Below are 16437 nucleotides of genomic sequence, written 5' to 3'. Positions count from 1 at the left end.
CGGGGCCTGACCAGTCCCATGCTCTCCACGGTAAGCACGGGGAGTTGGCTCAGGTCTGCTTCCTGACTCTGCCACACTCCCCGTGTACCCCCACCCAAACATTTTTTGGGGCTGCTTCTCAGGCTTCCTTGCCAGCCGTGTTCCCACATACCGCTGGTTCCTTTCTCCGGCTGCCTCTGCTCTCCTAGCTGCCTCCACCTGCTCCCATGGAAGGCGATCCCTTCCCGCCAGGATCTCCTCCCATGTGTAGACTCCCTTGCCGTCCAGAACGTCCTCCCATGGCCAGGAGTCCACCTTACCATGCTGCTTGGTCCGTTGGTGGTGGGAAGTTCTGTCACGGCTGGCTGAAGGACTGGACCAAGGTGCAGCATGGTAAGCATACATTTTTCTTTATTCAAAATGACGCCGACAAATTAATAACATAAACCAAACCGTGAAGCTTTGGGCTATGTGCCCTGAACAAAGACAAACTTCCCACAAAACAGGTGGGGGAAAGGGGTACCTAAGTATGGTTCTCAATCAGAGACAACGATAGACAGCTGTCCCTGATTGAGAACCATACCAGGCCAAGACATGGAAAGACAAAACATAGAAAAAAGGACATAGAATGTCCACCCTAGTCACACCCTGGCCTAACCAAAATAGAGAATAAAAAGCCTCTCTATGGCCAGGGCGTGACAAACGGTGTCGAGATGGAATTTGTATTTGTGGTCCTGGCGACTGGACCTTTTTTGGAACACCATTATTTTGGTCTTATTGAGATTTTCTGTCAGGGCCCAGGTCTGGCAGAACCTGTGCAGAAGATCTATGTGCTGCTGTAGGCCCTCTTTGGTTGGTGACTGAAGTACCAGATCATTAGCAAACAGTAGACATTTATCTTCAGATTCTAGTAGGGTGAGGCCGTGTTCGCAGACTGTTCTAGTGCCCTCGCCAATTCGTCAATATGTTGAAGAGGGTGGGATTTAAGCTGCATCCCTGTCTCACCCCACGGCCCTGTGGGAAGAAGTGTGTGTCAATCAATTTGTATAGCAGGCCCTCATGCCAAATTGAGTCAATGGCTTTTTTTAAATCAACAAAGCATGAGAAAACGTTGCCTTTGTTTTGGTTTGTTTGTTTGTCAATTAGGGTGTGCAGGGTGAAAAAGTGGTCTGTCATACGATCATTTTGTAAAAAGCAAATTTGACATTTACTCAGTACATTGTTTTCACAATGTATGAGTCTGCTGTTAATGATAATTCTGAGGATTTTCCCAAGGTTGCTGTTGATGCATATCCCACAAGTTATTGGGGTCAAATTTATCTCCACTTTTGTGGATTGGGGTGATCAGTCCTTGGTTCCAAATATTGGGGAAGATGTCAGAGCTAAGGATGACGTTAATCTAGGGTATGTGAGACAGTAGGTAGCGTCCCACCTCTTCAACAGACAGTAAAACTGCAGGGCGCCAAATTCAAAACAACAGAAATACCATAATTAAAATTCCTCAAACATACATGTATTTTACACCATGTTAAAGATACACTTGTTGTAAATCTAGCCACAGTATCCGATTTAAAAAATGCTTTATGACGAAAGCAAACCAAACGATTATGTTAGGTAGGTGCCTATTCACAGAATAACACAGCCATTTTTCCAGCCAAAGAGAGGATTCACAAAAAGCAGAAATATAGATAAAATTAATCACTAACCTTTGATGATCTTCATCATAGGACTTCATGTTACACAATACATGTATGTTTTGTTTTGTTATGTTCGGTTCATATTTATATCCAAAATTTCCAAAATGCCTGAAGGCACCACGGTCATCTGTACAAACAATAGGACGCAAGTATAAATACCATGGGACCGCTCAGCCGTCATACCGCTCAGGAAGGAGAAGCGTTCTGTCTCCTAGAGATGAACGTACTTTGGTGCAAAAAGTGCAAATAAAACCCAGAACAACAGCAAAGGACCTTGTGAAGATGTTGGAGGAAACAGGTACAAAAGTATCTATATCCACAGTAAAACGAGTCCTATATCGACATAACCTGAAAGGCCGCTCAGCAATGAAGAAGCCACTGCTCCAAAACCACCATAAAAAAGCCAGACTATGGTTTGCAACTGCACATGGGGACAAAGATCGTACTTTTTGGAGAAATGTCCTCTGGTCTGATGAAACAAAAATATAACTGTTTGGCCATAATGACCATTGTTATGTTCCAACAGTGAAGCATGGGGGTGGCAGTTGTGTTGTGGGGGTGCTTTGCTGCAGGAGGGACTGGTGCACTTCACAAAATAGATGACATCATGAGGTAGGAAAATTATGTGGATATATTGAAGCAACATCTCAAGACATCAATCAGGAAGTTAAAGCTTTTTCACAAATGGGTCTTCCAAATGGACAATGACCCAAGAATACTTCCAAAGTTGTGGCAAAATGGCTTAAGGACAACAAAGTTGAGGTATTGGAGTGGCGATCACAAAGCCCTTACCTCAATCCCATAGAAAATGTGTGGGAGGAACTGAAAAAGTGTGTGCGAGAAAGGAGGCCTACAAACCTGACTCAGTTACACCAATTCTGTCAGGAGGAATGGGCCAAAATTCACCCAACTTATTGTGGGAAGCTTGTGGGGGGCTACCTGAAACGTTTGACCCAAGTTAAACAATTTAAAGGTAATGCTACTAAATACTAATTGAGTGTATGTAAACTTCTGACCCAAAGCTGAAATAAATCCTTCTCTCTACTAATATTCTGACATTTCACATTCTTAAAATAAAGTGGTGATCCTAACTGACCCAAGACAGGGAATTGTTACTAGGATTAAATGTCATGAATTGTGAAAAACTGAGTTTAAGTGTATTTGGCTAAGGTGCATGTAAACTTCCATCTTCAGCTGTATATCTTTTTGCTGTTTGTTCTTTGTTATAGAGCCAAAAAGATTGGATAAGTGGTTTACCCATACATCTTAATTTTGGATAGATAATTACTTGTGTTGTTGTTTGTTTAGTGTTTTCACATTTTCCCAGAAGTGGTTAGAGTCTGTGGATTCTTCATTGCATTGAGTTGATTTCTGACGTGCTGTTCCTTCTTTTCCCGTAGTGCATTTCTGTATTGTTTTAGTGATACACCATAGTGAAGGCATAGACTCAGGTTTCTGTGTCTATATGTTTTTGGATGGACAGGTTTCTCAATTTCTTTCTTTGGTTTTTGCATTCTTCATTGTTGTTCATTTTCTTCGTTTTTTTGTTTGAAATTCTTAAATTTGACGGGGACGCTGAGACGTCAAATATACTGTTGAGATGTTCTACTGCCAAGTTTACATCTTCACTATTACAGTGGAACGTTTTGTCCAGGAAGTTGTCTTAAAGGGATTGAATTTGTTGTTGCCAAATAGTTTTTTGATAGGATTCCACACTACATTCCTTCCATCTATAGCATTTCTTAATATTACTCAGTTCCTTTGGCTTTGATGCCTCATGATTTAGTATTGCTCTGCTGAAGTAGACTGTGATTTTGCTGTGATTGAATAGGGGTGTCAGTGGGCTAACTGAACGCTCTGAGAGACTCTAGGTTGAGCTATAGGTGTACCTACCATAGGAGTCCCCTCGAAGCCTAACATTGACTATGTACATTTTTTATTTATTTTACCTTTATTTAACCAGGCAAGTCAGTTAAGAACAAATTCTTATTTTCAATGACGGCCTAGGAACAGTGGGTTAACTGCCTGTTCAGGGGCAGAACGACAGATTTGTACCTTGTCAGCTCGGGGGTTTGAACTTGCAACCTTCCGGTTACTAATCCAACTCTCTAACCACAAGGCTACCCATTCCCAGGGTGTGACAGAGCTGCAGGATTTGTGACCCGTTTTTGTTGGTTATGATGTCATAGTTGTGCCTAGGGTGGCATATGGGGGAGGGAATGCTGTCACCTCCAGGCAAGTGTTTGTCCTCCTGTGTGCTGAGGGTGTCAGGTTCTGGCATTTAGGTCACCACAGACTAGTACATGTCCCTGGGCCTGGAAATGACTGATTTCCCCCTCCAGGATGGAGATGCTGTCTTCATTAAAGTATGGGGATTCTAATGGGGGGGGATATAGTTAGCACACAGTAGGACATTTTTCTCTGTTAAGATAATTTCCTTTTGAATATCTAGCTAATTGTAAAAATGTTCCTCTTTTGATTAATTTAATAGAGTGAGTTAGGTCTGCTCTATACCAAATTTGCATACCTCTTGAGTCCCTTCCTTGTTGCACACCTGGTAATTTTGTGGATGGGACTACCAGCTCTCTGTAACCTAGAGGGCAACCAGTGGGTCCGTCTCCTCTATACCATTTTTCTTGTAGGATGACAATGTTTGTATTTCAGATGTATTTGATGAAGTCCAGGTTCTTGCTCTTTAGGCCAAGGCAGAGGACCTCAAGCCTTGGATATTAAAGGATCAGATAGTGAGGGCTTTGTGTTCCATAAAGTGTCCAGTGTTGTTGGTCGTGTGGTTTGGCCTCAGGCCAGTAAATGTGAGCAGAACCTTCTGAGCATCTGGTATTCTGGTATTCCATTGGCTTGGGCTAGTGTAAGAGTGGGGTTTGGCCCTTCTTGCATGCTCACAGTCTGGGCGTATGTGTGACTTCCATGTTCAGGCCCCCTTTGCGGGAGTGGGGGGCATGGGGTGAGCAGGAGGGGCATAGGTCTGGTCTGAGGGGGCCTAAATGGGGTGTGGGGATGGTTGACTTTGGGGGGGGGGGGGGTTGATTGGTTGGAGTGGGGGTATGGATGTGGCTGGTGGTGTTGTGGTCTGGATGTAGGCCCTCTCGGCATGGGTCCTTATGTGTAGGTCCATGGGGGGGGGGGGGGGGGGGGGTGCACAGAAGGGGTGGGATCCCTGGTCTTGGGGTTCTTTGTCTGTCCCGCTGTGTTGTCGACGCTACGGTCTGGGGTGCACTGTTCTGCTGTGGTGTCGAGACTTTTGTTGGGCGCTGAGGTGAGCCTTTCTGCTGGCTTCTCTGTGGGAGTGGCTACCTCTCTAATGGGTTGTTCTCTGTCACACACCATTCCCCTCAGCCTCTCCTCCAGCAGTCTGATCCTCTCCTCTAGTGCTCTGTTCTTCTCCTGCTCTTTCTCTTGTAGATGTTGTCTCACTACAGTACAGAGTGCAGATATGTCTATCTCCACCTCCTGCTCTCCAGGTCTAGTTAAGGGGGTGTTGTTGTGTTGGGACTGTGTCTGAGTCTGTCCTGACTGGAGTGTAATCACCTGCTGTTCCAGCTCCACCTGCCTTACCTCCAGCTGGGTGAATTTATTCCTCATTTCAATGAGGGAGTAGTACTCTGTGTTGGGAGGTTAACTTTCTGCTTGGGGTGGCTCGTCTGTGGGTTTATGTAATGAAGAGGTCTGGTCTGACCCGCTTCGGGTGGGGGTATCTTTCTCAAGGGAGAGCTTCTCCTGCTGGGCTATTTCTTTGATTAGGTGAAAGTCCAGCTGAATCTGTTTGTGATTGCCCTGTACCAATACTGTTCCAAACTTATAGAGATTTATATTAGCTGACTCAGAATCCTCGTTGTCTAGTATCCTGAGTTTCTCTCTCTCTCTGATATTAAATATTGGTAACTGTAAATATGAAAATATTTCAAGAGTGCATGTGAATTAGTGTCAATGTATATATAGTAAAAAGTCAATGCTGTGAAAAGGCCTCCTCTTACACCAACAGTATGCCAAAACACTAAATGTGACTTGAATGCCCATAATGTGACATCTAAAAAAAGAGTAGCGTTGCATATAGGAAGAAATACCAAACAAAACCATGGCTGAAGGATGAGTAATTAATTTGTTCCTAAAACTTATTTGGAATATTCTGCAACACTTTATAATATTTTTGAAAAATTATTTTATCTTTATTTAGGCAAGTCAGTTAAGAACAGATTCTTATTTTCAATGACGGCCTAGAAACAGTGGGTTAACTGCCTTGTTCAGGGGCAGAACGACAGATTTGTACCTTGTCAGCTCAGCGATTCAATCTTGCAACCTTTCGGTTACAAATCCAACGCTCTAACCACTAGGCTACCTGACGCCCCATTACAGTGTGTCTTGTATGTATTACCACTAATAAACAGGTATTTCATAATTACTTATATAAAAAAATCAATATGTATAGGCTAACAAGTATTTCAATTCATAAGTATGACATGGCTTAAATATCTTTCATCAGTTTTATAAAAAGCAGTAATAAACTATATATGAACTATTCATAAATATGTATTTCATAAACAAAATAGTTTTTAAAGTACACATGACAAATCATGTACTATAATGTGTGCTTGTTAGCATTATCATGAGTGTTTTATTGTTAATCTCAGGTGTTAAGGCTTCTCTCTCTCTCTCTCTCTCTCTCTCTCTCTCTCTCTCTCTCTCTCTCTCTCTCTCAAATACAAGCATTCATATTCTCATTCATTTGTACACTGTAGAGAATATGACCATCTTGATGGCTCTGGGGGCAAAAGGGTCTACGTTTCTCATTTGAGTAAGATAGGTTCTAGATGCAATAATGAACTGAAAGTGTTTGATGGTTGAATTTATACTTTAACTAGCCTATGTTTAACAAACAAGTTCATGATGTAATTTACCCTAGACAAGATGTTACTTGCGTCATATCTTAACAGTGGATTCATATTGCAATGAAACCAGTGTGTCTTAACAATTTATTGGTTCAATTTAGCCTATTAGTTGCTATGGTAACTACTCAACTTATTGAGTTGGCTCAACTGGAATATATTGCTTGAACGCATTTTGGAGAGAGGGAGGAAGAGAGAGAGGGAGGTTATGAGTGGGTGAGGAGAAATGAGGAAATAGCTTTATGAAGAAGGAAATAACAATGTACATCCTTTTGAAATGGCAGGGCAAATAACAATGACAATGACACACGGGTCAGTGGAGTGACAAAAATGTCCACATCATCCTTTAATTCACTTTTCTGAAATATCCAAATGACTTACACCCATCTGAAAAAAAGGTTCAAAAAGTGTTCTTATAGCCAAAGAACCAAGTTTAGGTTCTAGACAGCACATTTTTTCTAAGAGTGTAGAATGCAAAGGTTAGGAAAAGTCAGGTGCAATTCCCAAAGGCTAAAGCTCAGGCTACAATCTCCAGTACAAGGACATTAAGCAGACATAAGGTTCAAGGTAAGGGCGGGTAAATCAGAAGGTCTCTAACCTTCAGTACTACTTCTTGTTTAGTAATAACAACAAGGTATTATTAAGAAAACTTTAAGTGAAGGGTGACTCAACCAATGCAATGTTGCAACTCATGCTTACCTGGTTTGATCGAAAGTGTGGCACTGCTAGATGTTTTCCCAGCCTCATTGGCAGCTGTCACACAGTACGTTCCAGCATCACTTGGTTTTGCACATTTGATGAAAAGTGAATAACGCTCTCCCTCCACTTTGATCCCATAGTTTAAGCTGTTTGGGATTTTGATATTGTCTCTCCTCCAGGTAACTAGATGTGGACACAGACAAATAAGAGTTGAGGCGATATAAAATATATAAAATAATTTGTGCTCAACAAACTGGAGTGAAACTGGTGACTACATTGTTAGAAAAAAAGAGTTCCAAAATGGTTCTTCGGCCGTCCCCATTGGAGAACCCTTTCAACGAGAAATCCTTTTGGGTTGGAAAGGGTTCAACCTTGATCCCAAAAGGGTTCATCAAAGGTTCTGCCATGGGGGCAGCTGATGATCCCTTTTAGGTTCTGGATATAAACTTTGTTATAAAGTGATACATAGAGATAGCTTGCCTTCTGGGGGAGGCATGCCAGCAATGATGACTCTCAGCAGGACCTCAGTACCAGCAGTTACCACAGTGTCCTTAAGAGGAAACTCAAACATAGGGGCCTCCAAGGGGTCCTCTTCAGCAGACACGTAAGAGTCGTCTGAAGAATCTGCACAAATTACAAAACGTAATTACAAAGACATTCATGGCTGTGTTCAGAACTAAGGAATACCAATGAGAATTGAACTTTGCAAAGACAAGGAAAATAAGATACAAGCCTCTAATATACACAACATACATTTTCATTTTGATAAATAAAGACAGATTGAAAATAATTCCCACCTAACTCTGGAGACATGGGACTACTGCGGCGACCCTTCCCCCTGGTCTTCTGTGTTTGACCTTCTTTCGAATTGGTTGCCTTCTTAGACCTGTCAGTCTCAAGAGGAACTTCATCTTCCATGGGCTCTTCCTCGACAATGATGGTAGGTATGATTAGCTTGGGGGCTGGCTTGATCAACTCCACTTCCATTTTCTCCTCAGATGGGGAAACTGGAACATTTGCAGAAGAGGTAGCCTGCCGTGGAGGTTTTTGCGGATGCTGGATTATACGCTCTTGTACAACGGTTGGCGTTCTCTGTACCAATGGACTTTCTGGTCTATCCTCTACTTTTCTTAATGCTACATCTACAGGTATTTTTGTTCCTGGCGATTCTTCCTTTCGGGACTTTTGCACAGGAGATTCTTGGTTGTCCTGTGATTCTTGAATACAATATATCCTCTGAACAAGAGGGCTTTCTGGCCTGCGTTCAACTTTGTGTAGCGTCATCTCGACAACATTTCTGCTTGGTGACTCTGCCTGCTGTTGGTGATTTGCCGATGGATTGTAAGCCCTCTGCATCTGCATCTTTGCTGGTGATGGAGACCTCTGAAGGATCTCCCTGACAAGACTGGCTTGATTTACCTGTCTTGTTGGCCTCTGTCCCGGTAAGTCAGCCAGTTGCATAGATTCTGGAGTGGCAGCTACTTCTCCCAATCTACTGTATGTTATGCTACTCATGGAGTGTCGGTCAATCTCTTGGGTTTGGGGCGAAGGCTGCCCCTGCCGTGCTTGTTCTTGTAGCTGTAGTCGTGGTGATTTTGGTGGCACTACTTCTTTGGGCTGTTCCATCTCTTTCTGCTGCTTCTCGTGCTGGGCCCGTTCCCGTTCCTGGAGCTTCTGGAGAATTTGAGGTGGGAGGGGCTCAATCTTCCTCAAAGGCTGCCTGCCACTAGCCCTGAGCGAGAGCTGCTCGGTGGAGAAGGACTTCTTCATGTGAGGTTTACCCACAAGCTTCTTGATTCGTTGAAGCTCTTCAGTGAACTTGTTCTCGATTTCCTGGACCTTCTGGGTGGTACGGGGCCTGCAGTCCTCCAAGGATGCAGCCCTCTGTCTGAACATAGACCTCCGTTCGGCAGCGTCCTCCTTCAGAGCCTCTCGTAGGTCTTCCCTCGAACTCTCTCTGGAGATGCCCAACCGGCTCCCTCCATCGTCTGAGTCGACGGACCCGGCACGATTGAACCCGGCCCAGGACCGTCCCGAGATGGAGCCTTCATGATCATAACTTCGCCTTCGCTCTTCAAAACCACGCACCTTCTCAAAGATCTTGGAGCTTGCTCTGGTCAGTTTGGGGGATGGCCTAGTTTGGTATTCCTTGCGAGAGTACTCACTGACACTGACTGGCGTCTGAGGACGGGAGTCCTGAGTACTGCTTAGAGACATGGCTGATGATTTTGGATGTTTCACCTTCTCCTCAAATTCACCAGGGACAGTGTCTTGGTAGTCTGTTGGCACAACAACTTTCTTTCGGGGGGTGAGGGGTGTGTTTGGTGCCGAACCTGAGCGGCTTGGCATTGGAGAAGTGGATGGGCGTTTGATCATTTTTGGTGAGGCGGGTGAGAAGACTTGTTGGGGAGATTCCCTCAAAAACTCTTCTGATTGGCTCCTGAAAAAAAATATTGGAAAATATATGTTAAAGAGTTCTAAATGATGCATGAGCCAGTGTGAGTAATGTTAGGACTATCATACATAATTATATAATTGAAATATTTCAATGTAATTACACTGTAAATGAAACAAAAGACGTCAAACATCATTCTGTTCGTTTGTTCATAAGATTGCAAACAGCATGCATGGCATTCAGAAAATTATCTATTCAACAACTGCATGCATAACAACCAGAAAAGAACCAAAGGGGTCAGTGATACCTCACACATACAATGAATTGCAAACAGTGCTCTGGATGGTAGTTTGTATCAGTGTTGAATGGCGGGGACCCAGTTTACCACCCAAAACCACTCCCTTTTCCCAGGAAAAAGAACTGCAAGAAACCAGTAAATTATAATAAATGATTTAAATGAAGAGCATGGTATGAAATGGAACTGTTAAATGACAGTATATGCAATGTCTAAATCTGTCTTCTCTACAGCCTCTGCATGATGAATCATCAATGCTCAGGGTGGGGACAGACAGCCCATCTCAGTATGGAGCACAGTTCACAATGCATGTAGACCTATCATCTCATCATGGTAACTTTTTTTCTTGTGACAGGTAGGCCTACATTTTCTGCAGCATAGTCTGCCGCAGTAATATAAAGACCAAATCACTCAAATATCGCTGCTTTAAATCAGTGCACGCAGGAGCACTCTCGCAGTGTTTCTCTCTCCATTAACTCCATTCAAAGCTTCTAACTTATAGCCTCTGTCTCTTGACTAATACGCACACACTTGTGCTCCGCTGGCCTCTCTCCTTATTAAAAAACACTCCATAGCTCTTGGAGTCCCATGCAGGAAAAGCTAGCCTAGTATAGCTTGCTGGACATAATTTTTTATTCTAATCAAATACATACATAGGCCTATGTATATGCTTTATAATGCTTTTGAATGAAACCTCTGGTTTTGTCTGGAAATACCGGGTAACCCGGGAGAAAAGGGATTTATTCTCGGGAAAATATTCAACCATAGTTTGTATAGCCACGCAGTGCACCCATGTGAAGTCCAAACAAAGCAAGGCAATGCTCCAAAATTTGAAATGTTTGGAGTACAGTACCTGATTGCTTGCTTGCATCAAACATTTGGCCACTTTCTTTCTTTTCATTCAATGAATGATGGGTCAAAATTGAGAAAAAGAATTGCGCTCTGGGGGAGTCGAAGGAAAGCGTAAGCCAAAATGAGAATTAATCTGAATAAAGGCCAGAAAGCAAGTTGATGCTTAAACTGGCAATCTGCAGTTCAACCATAACAAAGTGGGCCACCCCACCACTGATTTGGTAAACAGCTAAGGGATGGGGCTGGAGTAATGTAACCACTCTCAAACTCATAGACAGAGCTATGGACGCAAGGACGGACCATCCATGAGATCTTAATGATAGTTTTAACCATGGTTTGAGGCAATACAGTGTTTGTTTACAATTACATTTTATTTTGGGTTCTGATGGGGTACGACAATTGAACTAAGCTCATGAATAATTTACAAGTTATACTCTTTAAGAATCAATGGAAATATATCAGGGGCATTCAACTCTTACCCTACGAGGCCAGAGCCTGCGTGTTTTCTGTTTTACCTGATAATTCATTTCACCCACCTGGTGTCACAGGTCTAAATCAGTCCCTAATTAGAGGGGAACAATGAAAAAATGCAGTGGAACTGGCTTCGAGGGCCAGAGTTGTGTTTGAAGGGTATACATGTATATAATTAAAGATGCACTCTAGGATCTTAAGCCGTACAAATTGTATTTGTAACATATCACACAAATTACACACAAAAACAGGGACCTGTTTTGGCTTGTGAGTACCACTTTCAAAGCTACTAGCTGAAATTGAACAACAATTTGAGAGTACATTTTTAATACAAAAGTCCCAAAACGTATCAATCGCAGATTGCGTCTTTAAGGAATGTTTACTAGTCAGTAGTGAAATCTGTTCTTACAGTTACTCAAATAATACATACTCTTGAGTGATCCTGCTCAGTACATCACCTGCCCCTCCAGTCATGTGGTGACAGCAAATTAATACACATCCCGGTAACTTCATAGTTTCTCAAGTGGGAGTTTTCACAGGGGCAACATTCCACTTCTTAAAGCATTATTATGTGTTGCACAGTATACTAGTAAGTCAACTGAAAAACAGTTATTTACTTGTGTTGTATTTGTTGTGCTTTAATCTTTTATTCTTTCCTAAGTGTATTATCCAGGCTTCTTGGTAATGTTAACCTAAAGGAGTATGGTTTGAGTGTCCATTTATAGATACTGAACCTGCTGTCCTAGTAACCGCTAGCTAAAGACAGACTGTCATTGGACTCCCCTACTGGCCGGGTTAGATTAACATATGGTGCCCCAATCACAGAATTGACCCCTTTGTGCTTGCTACACACTGTTTGCTTGCCTGGCGGGCTTGGAGGTGGTTTGAAGTTCTTCGCCCCAGCTGTCCATCATTCTGTCCCCTGTGGCAAGATAAAATATGACAGAATTACTGTATAATATTGTGTGTTGAGCCTATAGTTCAGTCATTACTTTCTACTTGAAATAATCCGGTACCTCAGTTGGCATAGTTAAGATAACAAAGGCTGACTCAGATATAACCTTCAGACATGCAAAAAAGAGTTACATATAAGCACACAAGACCTACAACTGTCAGTAACAGATAGGATAAATATGCCTTAGCCCTGGATTTATAAAGAGCAATGCTCCTATTCAAATCCATAGCACCCATGTAAATAAAATTGTAATTTTCCTTTCTATACAGACAATTCTATGAACCCAACTCATGGCATAAATTATATTCAGCTATCTGGTGCAGAGAATGTGATGATTATAAAGTCCACAAAATATAATATTTGAGGCAATACCTTTCAATCAAGCAAACAAATGTCTAGAATGTACACTAGAGTATGTGGACACCCCTTCGGATTCGGCTATTTCACCCACACCTGCTGTTGACAGCACACCGCCATGCAATCTCCATAGACAAACATTGGCTTACTGAAGAGCTCAGTTACTTTCAATGTGGCACCGTCAAGGGATGCCACCCTTCCAACAAGTAAATTCGTCAAATTTCTGCCCTGCTAGAGCTGCCCTGGTTAACTGTAAGTGCTGTTATTATGAAGTGGAAATTCCTAGGAGCAATAACGGCTCAGCCGCGAAGTGGTAGGCTACACATGCTCACAGAATAGGACTGCCGAGTGCTGAAGCACGTAGCGTGTAAAAAAAGAAATCACCTGTCGTCGGTTGCAAGACTCACTACTGAATTCCAAACTGCCTCTGGAGGCAACGTCAGCACAATTATTGTTCGTCGGGAGCTTCATGAAGTGGGTTTCCATGGCCGAGCAGCTGCACACAAGCCTAAGATCACCATGCGCAATGCCAATCGCCGGCTGGAGTGGTGTAAAGCTTTCTGCCATTGGACTCTGGAGCAGTGGAAACACGTTCTCTGGAGTGACATTCTAGACGATTCTGTGCTTCCATCTTTGTGGCAACAGTTTGGGGAAGGCCCCCGTGCACAAAACAAGGTATATACAGAATTGGTTTGCCGAGATCGGTGTGGGAAAGTTGACTGGCCTGCGCAGAGCCCTGACATCAACCCAAATGAACACCAAGGAGGATGAATTGGAATGCCGACTGCAAGCCAAGCCTTATCGCCCAACATCAGTGCCCGACCTCACTAATGCTCGTGGCTGAATGGAAACGAGTCCCCGCAGCACTGTTCAAACATCTATTGGAAAGCCTTCCCAAAGGAGTGGAGGCTGTAATAGCAGCAAAGGGGGACCAACTCCATATTAATGCCCATGACTTTGGAAAGAGATGTTCGATGAGTAGGTGTCCACATACTTTTTGTCATGTGGTGTACAGTGGCTTGTGAAAGTATTCACCCCTATTGGCATTTTTCCTATTTTGTTTCCTTACAACCTGGAATTAAAATGGATTATTATTATTATTTGTATCATTTGATTTAAACAACATGCCTACCACTATGAAGATGGAACATATATTTTATTGTGAAACAAGCAAGAAATGACAAAAAAAAAAGAAAACTTGAGCGTGCATAACTATTCACACCCCCACCCAAAAGCAATAGTTTGTCAAGCCACCTTTTGCAGCAATTAGAGCTGCAAGTCTCTTGGGGTATGTCTCTATAAGCCTGGCACATCAAGCCACTGGGATTGTTGCCCATTCTTCAAGGCAAAACTGCTCCAGCTCAAAACTGCTCAAGTTGGATGGGTTCCGCTGGTGTACAGCAATCTTTAAGTCATACCACAGATTCTCAATTGGATTGAGGTCTGGGCTTTGACTAGGCCATTCTAAGACATTTAAATGTTTCCCCATAAGCCACTTGAGTGTTGATTTAGCAGTATGCTTAGGGTCATTGTCCTGCTGGAAGGTGAACAAATCTTTGGAAGACAAACAGGTTTCCCTCAAGAATTGCCCTGTATTTACCGCCATCCATCACCTTCAATTTTGACCAGTTTTCCAGTCCCTGCCAATGAAAAACATCCCCACAGCATGATGCTGCCACCACCACCATATTTCACTGTGGGGATGGTGTTCTCGGGGTCATGGGGTGTTGGGTTTGCGCCAGACATAGCATTTATCTTGACAGCCAAAAAGCTAAATTTCAGTCTCATCTGACTAGAGTACCTTCTTCCATATGCTTCGGGAGTCTCCACCATGCCTTTTGGTGAACACTTTAAGCAATGGCTTTTTTATGGCCACTCTTCTGTAAAGCCCACCTCTGTGGAGTGTACGGCTTAAAATGGTCCTATGGACAGATACTCCAATCTCCGCTGTGGAGCTTTGCAGCTCCTTCAGGATTATCTTTGATCTCATTGTTGCCTCTCTGATTAATGCCCTCCTTGCCTGGTCAATGAGTTTTGGTGGGCGGCCCTCTCTTGGCATATTTGTTGGGGTGCCAGATTCTTTACATTTTTTTATAATGTATTTAATGGTGCTCCGTGGGATGTTCAAAGTTTTGGATATTTTTTTTATAACCCAACCCTGATCTGTGCTTCTCCACAACTTTGTCCCTGACCTGTTTTGAGAGCTCCTTGGTCTTGATTGTGCCACTTTCTTAGTGGTGTTGCATACTCTGGGGCCTTTCAGAACAGGTGTATATATACTGAGATCATGTGACAGATCATGTGACACTTAGATTGCACACAGGTGGACTTTATTTCACTAATGTGACTTCTGAAGGTAATTGGTTGCACCAGTTCTTATTTAGGGGCTTCATAGCAAAGGGGGTGAATACATATGCACGCACCACTTTTCAGTTTTTTTTTGTTGGGAGGGGGTTGAAATAAGTTTTTATTTTCATTTCACTTCACCAATTTGGACTGTTTTGTGTATGTCCTTTACATAAAATCCAAATAAAAATCTATTTAAATTACAGGTTGTAATGCAACAAAATAAGAAACATGGCAAGGAGGGTGAATACTTTTGCAAGGCACTGTATTTGACAATGTGTAACAGTTACACACATGAAACTGTTGATGTTTCATACATTATCCTTCATGCATTTGAGACAGGGATGTTTGGAAAAGACACCATACCTGCATGCATAGCCTGGTCCTGAAGACCTCTGCTTCCTTCTTTAGTCTCAATGGGGTCTCCACCTTCGTCTTCTGTGGTCTCTGAGTCTGAAAGAGGGAGAAGGAAAAGTTATTTGACTCAAATCACTGTGGACTGATGTGGCCTCATGATACAACATTATCACAATAATTAGATGCCAATATGATATCTTTTGAAATTCTCATGATCCTCACAGTTCAATATGTAAGCGATTCGATACTGCGATTTTATTGCAATTTTATTTGATGTTCCAAACATATTGCTCATGATACACTGAGTATACCAAACATTAGGAACACCTTCCTAATATTGAGTTGCACCCACTCCCCTTTTGCCATCAGAACAGCCTCAATTCATCGGTGCATGGACTCTACAAGGTGTCGAAAGCATTCCACAGGGATGCTGGCCCATGTTGACTCCAATGCTTCCCACAGTTGTGCCAAGTTGGCTGGATGTCCAATGGGTGGTAGACCATTCTTGATACACACGGGAAACTATTGAGCATAAAAACCCAGCAGCTTTGCAGTTCTTGACACAAACTGGTGTGCCTGGCACCTACTACCATAACCTGTTCAAAGGTTAATCACCTTATGAATGGCACACATACACAATCCATGTCTCAAGACTTACAAATCCTTCTTTAACCGGTCTCCTCCCCTTCATCTACACTGATTGAAGTGGATTAAACAAGTGACATCAATTAGGGATGATAGCTTTCACCTGGATTCACCTGTTCAGTCTGTCATGGAAAGAGCAGGTGGTCTTAATGTTTTGTATACTCAGCATATGCCTGGTGCAGAGAGACAAGAAAGAGATTGAGAAAAATACTTTTGATCAGTCATGGAAATAAAAGTGCTGAACACGTTGGGTCATTATTGAATTAAAAAGAATATGAGAACAAGCTATAAGATGAAAATTACTGGAGTTTTGGCGCAGGTACAGCCGACTAGCGCTAGCTATAAAGCTATCTACCCAAAAAATGAAAATGTCTCAGAGTCAAAGTATCTCCTGTATATAATATCATCCAAAATGATATTGCAAAATTTAAGTAAATCCATTCCCCCCAACACTAACAGATAACGTATGATGTTGCATGACATTC

General features: G+C 42.6%; 1 protein-coding gene across 1 annotated transcript in view; it reads right to left on the bottom strand.

Annotated features, from left to right (window-relative positions):
* Nucleotides 1-16437, bottom strand: part of spegb (striated muscle enriched protein kinase b) — a 123971-nt gene that overhangs the window by 72943 nt on the left and 34591 nt on the right. Inside the window, exons 2-6 of the mRNA XM_020453670.2 lie at nucleotides 15317-15403; nucleotides 12157-12214; nucleotides 8077-9719; nucleotides 7760-7903; nucleotides 7280-7462 (exon numbers count right to left, since the gene is read on the bottom strand). Coding sequence (XP_020309259.1) covers nucleotides 7280-7462; nucleotides 7760-7903; nucleotides 8077-9719; nucleotides 12157-12214; nucleotides 15317-15403 — 2115 coding nt within the window. The remainder of the gene's footprint in view (nucleotides 1-7279; nucleotides 7463-7759; nucleotides 7904-8076; nucleotides 9720-12156; nucleotides 12215-15316; nucleotides 15404-16437) is intronic.

This window comes from Oncorhynchus kisutch, linkage group LG2 (genome assembly GCF_002021735.2).
Source record: "Oncorhynchus kisutch isolate 150728-3 linkage group LG2, Okis_V2, whole genome shotgun sequence".
NCBI classification, from domain to species: domain Eukaryota; kingdom Metazoa; phylum Chordata; class Actinopteri; order Salmoniformes; family Salmonidae; genus Oncorhynchus; species Oncorhynchus kisutch.
The sequence above is the reverse complement of the archived record's forward strand: the minus strand, read 5'-3'. Positions and strand labels throughout refer to the sequence as shown.